A 14,179-nucleotide genomic window follows, 5' to 3' on the forward strand; every position below is an offset into this window, starting at 1 on the left:
CCTTGAAGGAGTTATTTCTTTAAGGAGCCCCTGATTTCTTTGAATGGGAAATAGTAATTTAAAAGCTGCATTCTGGATATGAAGATGCTTATTTCTTTTGAGTTGGGATTTCTAGGCCTTTTCAGAGGGCAAGGCTAAGAAAGACATGGAGTTTTTTGTGTGTTTCAGTATTCATCTTGGTTCCATATGGATACTCCCAAAATAAAATCAGGATGCTAGAGGGATTTTACTTAACCTCATCTATCTTACACATGTATTTTCTTTCTCCAGTGTCGGAAATCCCAGTTTTCAATGATGTCAACATATTTACTTCATTTTACAGTAGTCATACAACAATATTAAAAACACCAATACCAACACTGCCACCCACGATATATTATTGAAAATGTTTTCAGGATATTTTTCAGCTATATCCCACTAGTGCATACTTGAAATAATTCCTTTCTGTCATCCTGCCATCAACTTGATACAGTTAGGTTAATTGTTTCATTTTTGCTTTCACTTTTTAGGGATTGCTTTTAAATGTATTTGTTTGTTTTGTTTTACAAGTATCTAACATATTTATAAGATCCAAAGCCAATTTATAAAACAAATGCTCTGGAGAAGTCAAGGTTTTGTCCCAGGTCCACTGAACCTGTTGTTACCCTCCTCTATGGATAATTTTTAAAATTAATTTCATTATCTTATCATTAAAAAATAAGCACAAGGGGGGGCGGTGCCTGGGTGGCTCAGTCGGTTGGGTGGCCGACTACAGTTCAGGTCATAATCTCACAGTCTGTGAGTTCGAGCCCTGCATCAGGCTTTGTGCTGACAGCTCAGAGCCTGGAACCTGCTTCTGATTTTACGTCTCCCTCTCTCTCTGCCCCTTCCTTGCTTGTTCTCTCTCTCTTTCTCTCTCAAAAATAATAAACATTAAAAAAAATCCAAAAAAATCGCATGATTTCCACATTCAGCCAAGATAGATTTAGAGATACTGGCTTTACCGTCACTGAAACAACTGGAGAGAAAAAAAAAATCAGACAAAATTAATGAAGCCATTTTCAAATCACTGGGCTTCAGGTAACAAAGGACAGTGATTCCCAAAAAATCGGGAACAAGTGCCGTGAGCTCTACAATTGTGCCTGCTCACTGCACTGAAAGAGTCCCAGGTTGTGTTTCTCTAGAGAACCTTGACTAATACAACATTCTTGAGCTTTGTTCTGTTTGTTCAGGTAAATAACCAGGAAATAGTTTGGTTCTTTGGTGTCTTGGAGTTTCAGGTTTGTTAGGCGAGGTACGAGCAGCATTTAGTCTGAGTTGAGACCCTTCTGCGTACTTCATCCAGGTCTCCTAGAATCATAAGGTACTATTCTTGGCCCTATGTCAGGAACTGTTCCCTGGGAACAACTGGATAGTTTCTCTGATGTTGAGTAACTTTGTCAACCTCATGTGCCGATGAATTCTCAAAGGGGACCTTTCATGGATCCCCTGAGTGTTCGCTCTCTCACCCCACCCCATGCCTCCTCTTGGTACTCAGCCCTGTGAATTTTAGCTGCCTTGCTTTCCCTGGACTTTCAGCTCCGTCTCCTCAACTCCAGGTTCTCACTTCTGTGCCACAATAGGGGACACCCACACACAGCCACACACATAGGTAGAAGAGGTTTTTTATAAGGAATTGACAAACGCACAAATGGAGGCTGAGGAGTCCCACAGTCTGCTGTCTACAAACTGGAGACCCAGGAAAGCCAGTGGTGTAATTCAGGTTGAGTCCCAAAGGGAGCTGATGGTGTAGATGCTAGTCAGGTCTGAAGGCCTGAGAACCAGGAGTAGCAAGGGTAGAAGAAGAATGATGTCCTAGCTCAAGCAATCCCAGAGAAAGGGGTGAATTCCTTTTGCATTTTGCTCTTTTCAGGCCCTCAGTGGATTGGATGATGCCTACCCATATTGGGAAGGGCAGTCTACTTTACTGAGTGAATCGATTCAACTGCTAATCTCATCTGGAAACATCCTCAAAAGCACAAAAATTAAGGTTTAATTTGGGTGCCCCATAACCACTCAAGTTGACACATAAAAGTAGCCATCACATTTGTTCATGATGTGTGGCATCCAGTCAGGGATTACTAGTCATGCAAAGAGGCAAGAGAATAGAAACCATGATGAGGAGAAAAATCAGCCTATCCAACCAAGAACTACCAGAGATGTTAGAATTAAGCAAGGATATTAAAATAGGTTTTATTACTATATTTTGGATGTTAAAAAAGTTAAGTAGAGACATAAAAGATGTTTTTTTTAAAAGGACCCAAATCAAACTTCTGGATTTGAAAACTACAGTGACAGAGATGATAAATATACTGGGTGGAAGTTGTGCTGGATCAGACATTGTAGGTGATAAGACTAGTGAACTTGAAGACCTAGCATTAGAAGCTATTCTATATGAAATACATAGGGAAAAAAGACTCAAGAAAACTCATCAGATTACCTGTGAGCTGTGGGACACTTTCAAGCAGCCTAGTAAATGGAACTGGAATCACTGGAGGACAGGATTGAAGAGGTGTTCAGAAAGATTTAAAGACATAATGGTTGCAAATTTCTAAAATTCATGAAAGGTATAGATCCACATATTCAAGAAGTTCAATGAAACCCAAACATAAGAAGCATGAAGAAAACTGCACTGAGGTATATCATAATCAAATTGCTCAAAAATACCTGATAAATAGCAATCTTAAAAGCAGAGAAAAAAAAGACACTTTACATAGAGAAGGATTAAGATAAGGTTGACATCAAGATTTCTTATCAGAACGCATGGCAGAATACAGTAGAATAAAATCTCTTAATATACTTGAAGAACAATATTGTTGACTTATCATACCAAGGAAGATAATTCTGTAAAGCAAAGATTAAATGAAGATTTTTTTTTTCCAATGTACAAGACCTGAATGAATTCACTGGCACACTTGTGCCTTGAGAAATGTTCAAGGAAGACCTTTAGGCATAAGGAAAATGGCAATAGGTGGAAATAGTGGAGCTACACAAAGGAGTGAAGGGTGCCAGAAATGGTAGCCATATAAGTACATATATAAAACCATCATCTTACTATTTAAATGTAACTTCTTGTAGCATAGGGTTTCAAAAATACGCAAAATAAAATACAGGACAACAATAACATGAAGGTCGGGAGATGGAGAAGTGGTAATAACTCTTATAAAGTGGTTACTATACACATGAAGTAGTACAGTATCACTTGAAGGTGGACTGTGATAAGTTATACACTATAAACCCTAAAGCAACCACTAAAACACTAAAATAACAAGAGAAGAGAGAAATTAGAATCATTAAGAAGACTCAATGATCTGAAAGAAGCCAGAATAAGAGCAAAAAGGGAACAAAGAACAGATGGAATAAATAGAAAAAAAGATGCCTAGGCTTAAACTTAATCATATAAGTAATCACATTAGATATAATTTGTCTAAATACCCCAATTCAAAGGCAGGCGTGGTTAGATTGGGTAAACAAGCAGGATCCAAATAGATGCCGTCAGGAATCATACTTTAAAAAGACATAAAAAGCTTAAAACTAAAAAGATTGAAAAAGATATCTCATGCTAATAGTAGTCAAGTGAAAGCTAGAGTGGCTGTATTAATACCAAAGTAGATTCTAGAGCAAAGTATATAAGAGGGATAAAGAAAGTTACTTTCTAGGATAAAGTAGTCATTAGTCATAACAATGACTCCTAATAATAGAGCTCTAAAGTACACGAAACAAAAGTTGATAGAAGTGAATGGAAAAATAGATATATGTGTATAATTATAATTAGAGATTTCAATATCCTTCTCTAAGTAGTTGTTAGAATAGACAATGTGAATAAGGTTCTAGAAGATGTGAACAACATTGTTAACCAACTTGACCTGATGGACATTTATAGAACATCCCAGAAGAGCAGAATATATATGCTTTTTGAGTGCACATGGAGCATCTACCAAGATAAATCATATTCTGGGTCATAAACCGAATCTCAAAAAATAAAAAAGATTCATATCATACAAAGTATGTTTTCTGGACATGGTAAAAAATCTGAGTTAGAAAGCAGTAACAGAAAGATCTCTCGAAAATTTCCAAATATTTGGAAACCAACTGACATAATTCTGAATAACTTCTGGGTTAAAGAAGAGGGAAATCAGTATTTTGAGCAGAATGAAAATGAAAACAGCATATCAAGTTTGTGCAATAACAGTAAAGCATTACTTGGAAATTTATAGCACCATATATTAGAAAAAAAGAAAGATCTCAGATTAGTGACCTCAGTTTGTACTATAAGAGAGTAGAAAAAGAAGAGCATTTTGATCCTCAAGAAGCAGAAGACAAGAAATAAAGAGCATAACTCAATAGAAAATAAAAGGAAAGCCAATGAAAACAAAAGCTGGTTCTTTGAGATTAATAAAATTGATTAACCACTAGCCAGTGATCAGGGAAATAAAAGAGGAAACACAAACTACCAAGATCTGCAATCACACAGGGACATCACTACAGATTCTACAGAAATTAAAACAGTAAAAGGGAATGTTATGAATAATTTATGTTTATTTGATAGTTTAGATGAGGTGAAGAAATTCCATCTAAGACACAGATTGCAAAAGCCTACTCAAGCCTTAGGGCTATTAAAGAAATTGCATTTATTGTTAAAAACCTTTCTGCTAAGAAAACTCCAGGTCCAGATGGCTTCACTGGTGAATTCAGTTAAACATATTAGGAAGAAATAGTATTAATTCTATATAAACTCTTCTAGAGAATTGAAGATGAGAAAATACATCACAGTTCAAACCAGACCAAGATATAACAAAAAAAGAAAACCACAGACCAGTATCTCTCATGAGCATAGGCACAAAAATTCTAAATAAAATTGTAGCAAATCAAGCCCAATAATCTATAAAAATGATAATACATAATGACCAAGTATGGCTTATCCCAAGAATGCAAGGTTCATTTAACATTAGAAAATCAATCAATGTAAGTCACATATTAACACGTTTTAAAAATAACTTCCAAATGTTCTGCTCTACAGGCACAGAAAAAGAATTTGAACAAATCCAGTGTTGATTACAGATATTAAAAAAAAGAAGTAATCAGCAAACTAGGAATAGACAGGGGCTTAAAATAGCCTCTATGAAAAACTCACAACTAACGTCATACTTAATGGTGAATAATTAAATGCTTCCCCTTGTGATCAGAAACAAAACAAGGATGTTCACTCTCACCACACCTGTTTAGCATTATAGTGGGGCACAGTGAGGCAATGACCAGTGTGCTAAAGCAAGAAAAAGAAGTAAAGCATACGGGTTGGGAAGGAAGGAGTAAAATTGTAGCAGACAATTGGAAATTGAAATTGAAAAAAACCTTTCAGTGCAAAATAGCATCAAAAAATATGAATTGCTCAAGGATAAATCTGGTAAAACTGTGAGACCTATAGTTGAAAACTATAAAATATTGCTGATATTAATTGAAGACCTAAATGCACGGACAGATATACATTGTTCAAGAGAAGACTAAATATTGTTATGCTATCATATTGTCACTGCGACAAACGGTATATCAAATATTAAGCTCCCGTGTGTGATCCCCAGAGTCAACGTAATCCTGATCAAAGTCTCACCGGGATTTTTTTTTTTTTTTTAGAAAACAACAAGCTGATTGTACAATTCATATGGAAAATTCAAGGGGCCTAGAACAGCATAAACATGACCTGATTTCAAGACTTAGAATAAAGCTGTGGTAATTAGGAGAGCATGGTATCAGTGTAAAGAGAGACAAAAAGATTATTGGAACAGAGAATAGACAATCCAGAAGCAGATCCCTACCACCTGGCAGTGGGCTTCAGACAAAGGAGGAGAGACAGAGTGGAGAAAGAGAAGTCTGTTCAACAAACAGTACTAGAACCATTGTAAATATCCCTGTGCAAAAAACCAAACCATACCTCAGTCAAACCTAAATTAACTCAAAACGCTTCATAGAAGTGAATGTAAAGCCTAAAGCTATACAACGTCTAGAAAAAAAATTAAGCCAAAGATTTCTTAGGTTTGACACAAAAAGCAGGATTCATTCATAAAAGAAACATTTGATAATTTGGATTTCATCAAAATAAAAACTTACGCTTTCCAAAATACACTATTAAGTGAATGAAAAGACAAGCCACAGAGTAGGAGAGAATCATTGCAAAGCATGCACTTGAACAAGGACTTCTATCTGGAATATATAAAGAACTATCAAAGCTCACTTAATAAGAACTCAGTAAAGTAACACTTCACCAAAGAAGATACGTGCATAGGAAATAAGCACATTTTAAAAATGCACATCATTACTTCTCAGGGAAATGCAAATTTAAACCACCATGAATTATCACTATATGCTTATTAGATTGACTAAAATTAAAAAGTGATTAAAATTAAAATACTCAGTATGGGAGAAGGTGTGGAGGAGCTGGAAATACACACTGCTGATGGGCAGTGTGTAAAAGGCACATCACCTTGGAAAACCATTTGTCGGCTTCTTGAAAAAGTAGATGTCAAATGATCCAGTCATCCCTCTGCTAAGCATGTACCCCTGATAAATTCTACATCCATAAAAGGACTTGTATATCAATATACATAGCCCCTCTATTTGTAAAAGCCAAAAATTGGCGGGGGTGGGGGGGACCCTCAAACTCAGATCAACAGCTGAATAAATAAGCAAACTGTGATATATGCATACAATGGAATGCTATTGAGCAATAAAAAGCAATGAGAACCTTTTGATGTATGGGAGCAACATGGGTGAATCTCCAGTTAGGCTGAGATAAGCCAGAGAATTAGAATACATGGTGTATTATGTATTCCATATATAAAACTGAATGTGAACTATTATAGAAATTCTGCTTGGGGTGGGGTTGGGCCCAGTCAGCAAGTGGCAGGAGGTAGGATTACCAAGGGGAGGAGAGGACTTGTGGAGGTGAAGGGTACATGCAGTTTGAATGTGATCGGGGTTTCACAGGTGTATTCATATGTCACCATATGAATACCAGACTGCACTTTGTGTAGCTTATTGCATGTGAATTTTATCTCAGAACCATAAAAAAAACAAAACAAAACATATATATATATATATATATATATATTATATTTGTCCCTTGTTACTTTCTAATATAAAAGTAGTATTCTATGTATTTTTCTCCACCCCTTCTTTAAAAAAAAAATTCTGGAAATCATACTCTGGCAGTATATAAAATCTATTAATTTTTTTTTTTCCAGTTTCACAGTTTCCTTTAGTGTATTCAGCAACTCTTCTATTGATGGACATTTTGGTTGTTTCTAGTCTTTTGTTACTGTAAATAATGATGGGATAACATAATTTTGTGCATATTATCTTTTCACCATTTGTTGTACACACAGTATCTTTGAGATCTTTGGAAGTGAGATTGTTACATCAAAAGGTAAATACATGAGTAATTTGGGGAGATGTTGCTAAATTCCCTTTCACAGAGGTTGTATCATCTTGTGTAATGATGAGCAATGTATGTGTAGAATATTCTCCTACATTCTCTCACCAGCAGAGTATGTTGTCAGATGTTTAGATCTTGCCAGGATAAGTAAGAAATGGTATCTCAGTGTAGGTTTAATTTGTAGGTCTTTTATTATGTATGAGCATGTTTCCATAGGCTTGTGAGCTATTCCTAGGTCTTTTCCTGAGAACTGTTTGTTCAAATTTTCAGCCCAGTTTTCTGTAGGTTTGTTGGCTGCTTTCTTCTCTATCTGTACGGTTTATATTTTAGGAATATTAACCCTTTGTCTCTAATGTTGCAAATATTTTTTCTCAGGTTGTCATCGTCAAACTGCTTGTTTTGCATTTTTTGTATGCAGGGGCTGGACAAATTTTTTTAATTTTTAAGTAGTTGTTTGCAAATCTTTTGGATTTTGAGACCTAATTGGAAAGGTTTTGTTCATAATACATTGAGAAATTCACCCATGTTTTTCCTAGTACTTGTTTTCACTTTTTTTTACAATCAGGTGTCTGATCATTTGTAACTTATTATGAAAACCAATTTTATCATTTTCCGTATGGTTTATTTAGTTATGCTAATACCGCTTATTAAAAAGGCTTCCCCCCCCCCCAACTGACGTATTATATACCAAATTTTTAATGCAGTTGGGTCTATTTTTGGATTTTCTATTTTGTTCCATAATCTGGATTCTTGGGTCAGTACCTTACTTACTATTTTAATTGCAGAGCCTGCTTTCCCCTCCCTTTCCACCTCCCCTCCATTGCTCTTCGTTTTCAGAATTTTCCTGATTATTCTTCCGAATTGACGTTATATTAAACTTGAAGATGTACCTTTAAAGATTTGCAAACATCATTTTCCCTCCAGGGTAAATGTCCCCACTTTCTACGACTTTTAGAAGGAGTTTATACATAATCCTTACCCTTTCCCACAAGGCACGTCACTGTAAAGTACGGAACCCAGAACTGAACCCTTTGGCATGGTGCGTAATGACGTGGCTCCTTAGAAGCTGCGTTATTACGGGGCATCAGCAAGAGTGTGGGCCGGCCAGCTCGTGGCGTAGGAAGGGGACAAGTTGAGCGGGGCACTGGAGATGCCGGGGAAGGAAGCCTCGCCCAGGGGACCGAGGCGCAGCCCCGGTCCTTACTAGGGGGTGGGAGAGGCTGCTCTCCCGCGTGGGCTGTAGGACAGATGCGTGCGGTTGCGGTCCCGGCACGCAGTGACACAAGACCGGCACTGAGGGGCGTGAGTGGCTGAGGGGCGTGAGTGGCGGGTCTGTCCCCAGCCCCTGCTCCTCCTCATAGCCCCCGGGGCCCTTTAAATCAGGCGGTCTCCCCCAGTTCCTGTGGCAGGTGAGCGTCCATCGGCCACGCCTCCCTCTTCTTCCGCGCAGGTCTGTTCGCTCTTCGCTGCCTCGCTCCGCCATTGGTTTGTGCCGCTGTGGCCCCGCCCACTGCGGGCCGGCCTCCGTAGGCGCCTATACGGCCTCTCACGGGCAGTGTCTGATGACGTGTTTTCCAGGAGGCGTTGGGGGAAAGTGCCAGCGGCGGGGGGGAAGGCGAAGTTCACTCCCAGTGTCTGCCTCCTCAGCCGGCTCCTTTCCGAAGGAGGAAGCGGTGAAAGAGGGGAGGGGGTCCCAGTGCTGTTCACGGGGAAACGTCGCCTCTGCTCGGCCATCCCCACACAATGGATTCAGTTCCTGCCACTGTGCCTTCTGTCACCGCTTCCCCGGGGGACCCGGAACTTCTGGGACCCCTGTCGGTGCTCTACGCAGCCCTCATAGCCAAGCTACTGGAGGTGACGGTCCCCGCTCCCAGGGAGGGACCCCAGCTCTGGCAGGCGGGTAGACGAGTTCTGAGCGGAGTGGGAGCGCTGACCGGGGGAGGGAGAAATGGAGTGGGGTCAGGCCCGAGGCAGGCGAGGCGTTGTAGTGCTGTTTAGAGAGGAAAGGGGGAGTGTGTTTGAGGTTTCGTCACTTGCTCATTTGTTATTGATTGCTTAAATTGTACCGGGCATTGTGTTACTTTCTCATATGCGGTCACGATTTCTTCCGGTCCTTTTCCAGCGATCCCGGCACTGTTGGGGAATGGGGCCGGTATGATAGCTGCTTGTGTGTTCGTAGAGGGCAGTCAAAGTGTAGAAGCCGGCAGGTGTTTAACAATTGTATTCCAGGAAACATTTAAATGAAAGGCTTTGGGTTATGTAGAAGATGGTTAATCAGAGCAGTCTAGACCAGTTATCAGGAGCTGTCTGAGCTTACTCAGCATTTGTTTTTATATAAGAATAGAAGAGAATTAAGATTTAAAATCTTAGAGGAAAAACATTTGTGTTATTCATTATCATTTTGGTTTTATTTGCAGCCACAAAAGGTGATGATTTCTCTAGGGTGTTCAATTTTTTGTTTCGTGTGGCTTTTTAACTCATAAAAATTAGCTAGGAGGAAAGTATGATCCAGAGATTCTAGACAGGTCTTAGACAACATGATGTGGTGAGACCTATTGTAAAGTGGAAATACATGTTCAGCTTAAAGACATTTAGCTTCGTGATATTCAGAAACACTTCATGCCAAACAAGAAATGGGCTGCCAGTATCCCAGCTTTCTTGAAGCAGTGGAAGCGACTGAAGATTTTTGATGGAGAAGTTTTCTCATGGAGGTTCATTTAGAATTTCCGTGGATGACTCTTTGTGACTGCTCTATTGTAAATTTCCTCATGGTTTGCTATTTCTAATATTTCTGTTTCAGTTGGTTGCTACATTGCCTGATGATGTTCAGCCTGGGCCTGATTTTTATGGATTGCCATGGAAGCCTGTACTTATCACAGCCTTCTTGGGAATTGTGTCATTTGCCATTTTCTTCTGGAGAACTGTCCTTGTTGTGAGTAAATTAAACTTACGCCTTGACTCATCAAGACAAAGGATATTTTATAATCACTGGCCCTTTTGTTTTTTTCTTCAGTTACTAACATGAACACAAATGCTTATAATCTAAATTAATCTTGTGAAATAATTCAGTGTAATCTTTGTTAGCAAAGACTTAATGGGAAAACTTCAATTTATGAATCTTAGGTAAAAATCTAAAGGTTAAGTGTATGTATACCTACTTGAGCACTTATATACCTTTTTTTTTAAAACTTTTTTTTTTAATGTTTATTTTTGAGAGAGAGAGACAGAGTGTGAGTGGGGGGAGGGGCGGAGAGAGAGAGGGAGACACAGAATTGGAAGCAGGCTCCAGGCTCTGAGCCATCAGCCCAGAGCCCGACGCAGGGCTCGAACTCACAGACCGCGAGATCATGACCTGAGCTGAAGTTGGACACTTAACCAACTAAGCCACCCAGGTGCCCCTGTACATTTCTAATGAATTGGGAACTTTTACAGCTATCTTGAAAAGCACTTAAATACTATATATCAGAATCCTTAACATTTTTATATCCTTTTATTATAATATATTGTCATGTCTTATAATGTATTCTAAGGAAATAACTAGTCATGCATTAAAAATCTTGTGTAAGGGTGTTCAATGGAACACTATTAGAGTGAAAACTTGGTACAAACTAAACGATTCATAGTAGGGGAATTGTTCAATTCTTGTATATCCGTATAATGGGATACTAGGTAACTCTAACTGTATGTATTTCAAAGACACTGGAGCCTAGAAAATGCTCCCAGTTTAATATTAAGTGGAAAAAAGAAGAAATCAAGACCTTAAAGTATAGATAAATGTATATTATATAAATACAGGTACAAACAAAAAATGCTACAAAACAAGAAAATAGTAAAACAAATATTTGTATCTAGGACACTAGGTAATTTTTCAGTCTTTTTCCAATTGTATCTGTTTCACAGATTTTCTGATTTGGTCATGTGTTAATTGTGCCCATAGAATATCTTTTTATTTAGAAATACAGATTATGTTAGTATCCAGAGAAATACTTATTCATTGTTCTCTCGTTGCACAAGTGGTGGTAAAGTCACTTAAAAAGAAAGGTCTTTTGCCTGGATTCCTGTGAAGAGTCTTTTAACCTCACAGGACTTTTCCTCAGATGAGAGGAGAAAGGGAGCATAGAAAGGATGAGTGGAAGGGGGAAAAGGTGAAAATTTTTTTTGTTTCCCACTCTTGTTTCTCCCATCTAAAAAATCCTAAAACCTGTTTACATTTTCACAGGGTGAGGCGGGCTTTATGTCCTAACTGCTGCTTCTCAGCCTTTATGTTTGACTTTGGAACCGTGGGCCCTGCTCTTAATTTGCTTGGTTCTTGCTTCTTCCCTGCCTCCTCCTGCCTGCTGATCTGGGTGAAAAAGAAATCTGGTGCAAAAGAAGCTTAGTCTCTCATTAGCAAGGCTGTGACATTAGAGAAACAGCGATTTCTTTCCATGTTGGAACTCGGACTGCATTTTCCTATAATGACATTGTTAGAAGTGGTGTTAGATACTTAGATATCATGGATGATTTATGGACTGATTTGGGTATCTCATTACCATTTTGTAACTTTTGAATGTGGACATAAATTCTGGGTCACAAAGACATTCGGTGATACAATTTAAAACAAATTGAGTATCGCTTAGATTTTATAACCCTGTACTTCAATGCTGTCTTTAGAGATGAGGTAGAGGTTAGTTGTCATTTCTCTTGTTCGTGAATTTTCCTCTAGCAGTCTTCTTTCCCTTTTAGGTTGAGGACCACTGTGTTTAAAGATTTGGGAAAATGAGATGATCTAGTTTATTAGATTTCTAAAACTCAGCCAATTGCCAACCTTTTTTTTTTTTTTTTTTTTGTAACGTTTATTGATTTTTGAGAGAGAGCATGCAAGTTGGGGAGGGGCAGCGAGAGAGAGGAGGACAGAGGATCTGAAGCGGGCTCTGTGCTGACAGCACAGAGCCAAATGTGGGGCCCAAAGTCATGAACTGTGAGATCATGACCTGAGCCAAAGTTGGACACTCAACTGACTGAGCCACCCAGGTGCCCCATCCAGTTGCCAACTTTTAATAGGATTTAAGATGTTTTCTGGTGAGAGAAAGAGACGTTATCTTAGTACAAAGATTATGCCTTTAATCTTGTTTCCTGAGAGTCTCTTTGAATGATCATTGTTTCTAGACCTCATTCTGGCTGTTTGGGGTTGTCAAATGAATGATTTCAGGTAAAAGAAGCATTAGTGTATTTAATATGAAAAGACCCATTTCCACTATTAATGTTAAGTGCTTATTTAATAAGATCGGTGCTCTTTTAATAGATAAAAATACCTTTAGTTGCAAAATGAGGTATTCACTTTAGTGCTTTTATTTATCAGAAACTATGAGGTATCACTACCAATTAGATTTGAAATGCTTTTTAACCTTTTGTTACTTTTAATCTTACAGATTATTATTTTGAACCTGTTATTAAATTTTCATTTAGTTATGATTTGACTTGTATATATTATTTCTGTAATATTATATAATACTATAATATTTCTATTAACGTTTTGACATCTAATTTTTTTTTCTTCTAGGTAAAGAATAGAGTATATCAAGGTAAATATTTAGGCTTATTTTGTTACTTGTACTCTTCCCCCAGTATTGGTGTTTGATCTGAGTTGATTCTGTATGTAAGCTAGAAGTAGATAACAATGACTTCTGATGTCTGATTGATTTATTCACTCCTGAACATTTTACTAATCCAGGTTGCTAGCTTGGATGACACAATAGTTGGTGATGCCACCAAATGAAACAGGAGATGAGATGGGACAAATTGTGGGAGTAGGAAGAAGATGACTAGTTAGATTTGGGGCAGACGTGTCAATGTGAACAGTATTCCTGTGCTAACGGTGTAACCAACACTATACATTTACTTAGGAAGGTAATTTGAGGACTAGAGATGTAAATCTACGTGCTTATGTTTATTGTCTCTTTCTTTTTGCAAATGACATGTATCCAAAATGATCACATTTACTAAGAAGAAAGGTACTTCATAAAGGGAAGGATATCAAGCTAAAGTATTTTATTCTACTTCCTATCTTTGAAATAAATTTAAATTGGAGTTTCTCATTGAAATAAAGGTCCTTATCATATTTTTCTTAAATTTTAGTAGTGTTTTTATACCCTTATTGCTGTCAGCTACAGATTGCTTTTTTAAGGGCATAATAGTTATGTTCGGGAGTCCTTTTCCTTCATAGTGCTAGGTAGCATACTGCTGTTACATTGGGTAATTCAGTTTTATTTAGTGATCATAGTAATCTTATGGATTTCCCCTCCCTTCTAGTCACTGAACAGCAGATTTCTGAGAAGTTGAAGAATATCACGAAAGAAAATGCAGAACTTGTACAAAAATTGTCAAATTATGAACAGAAGGTATAATTATTCTTTCAGTATTTATTTCAGTATATTCCCTCATGATTCCAGCTTGGACTATTTCTTCCTGTATCATAGTTCAGTTACTATGGTTATTTTAAAATTTCATTATTTCCTGCAAACCATCCAAATTGGAAGTAGTCATCCTATGTGTAAAGTATTGTTTTCTTCTCTAAGGGGTTACCTACTCAGAGGTATGTTTGGATAGCACTGTGATTTACATTTCTTAATTCTGAGTGCTTTATTTTCTATAGATCAAGGAATCAAAGAAACATGTTCAGGAAACCAAGAAACAGAATATGATTCTGTCTGATGAAGCAGTTAAATTTAAGGTAAAAATCCCTTCTCTTTT

General features: G+C 37.8%; 1 protein-coding gene across 10 annotated transcripts in view; it reads left to right on the forward strand.

The window, feature by feature from the left end:
- MIA3 (MIA SH3 domain ER export factor 3) overlaps positions 1-14,179 on the forward strand; it is a 54,346-nt gene that overhangs the window by 25,072 nt on the left and 15,095 nt on the right. For 8 of the 10 annotated variants that reach the window (XM_042976173.1, XM_042976174.1, XM_042976179.1 and 5 more), the window contains 4 exons: positions 10,248-10,379; positions 12,990-13,011; positions 13,739-13,827; positions 14,082-14,159. In XM_042976173.1, coding sequence (XP_042832107.1) covers positions 10,248-10,379; positions 12,990-13,011; positions 13,739-13,827; positions 14,082-14,159 — 321 coding nt within the window. Of the gene's footprint in view, positions 1-9,025; positions 9,302-10,247; positions 10,380-12,989; positions 13,012-13,738; positions 13,828-14,081; positions 14,160-14,179 lie in introns of those variants that run through there. The other 2 variants (XM_042976182.1, XM_015535693.2) reach the window with 2 other exon arrangements.

This window comes from Panthera tigris, chromosome F3, assembly GCF_018350195.1.
Source record: "Panthera tigris isolate Pti1 chromosome F3, P.tigris_Pti1_mat1.1, whole genome shotgun sequence".
NCBI lineage: Eukaryota > Metazoa > Chordata > Mammalia > Carnivora > Felidae > Panthera > Panthera tigris.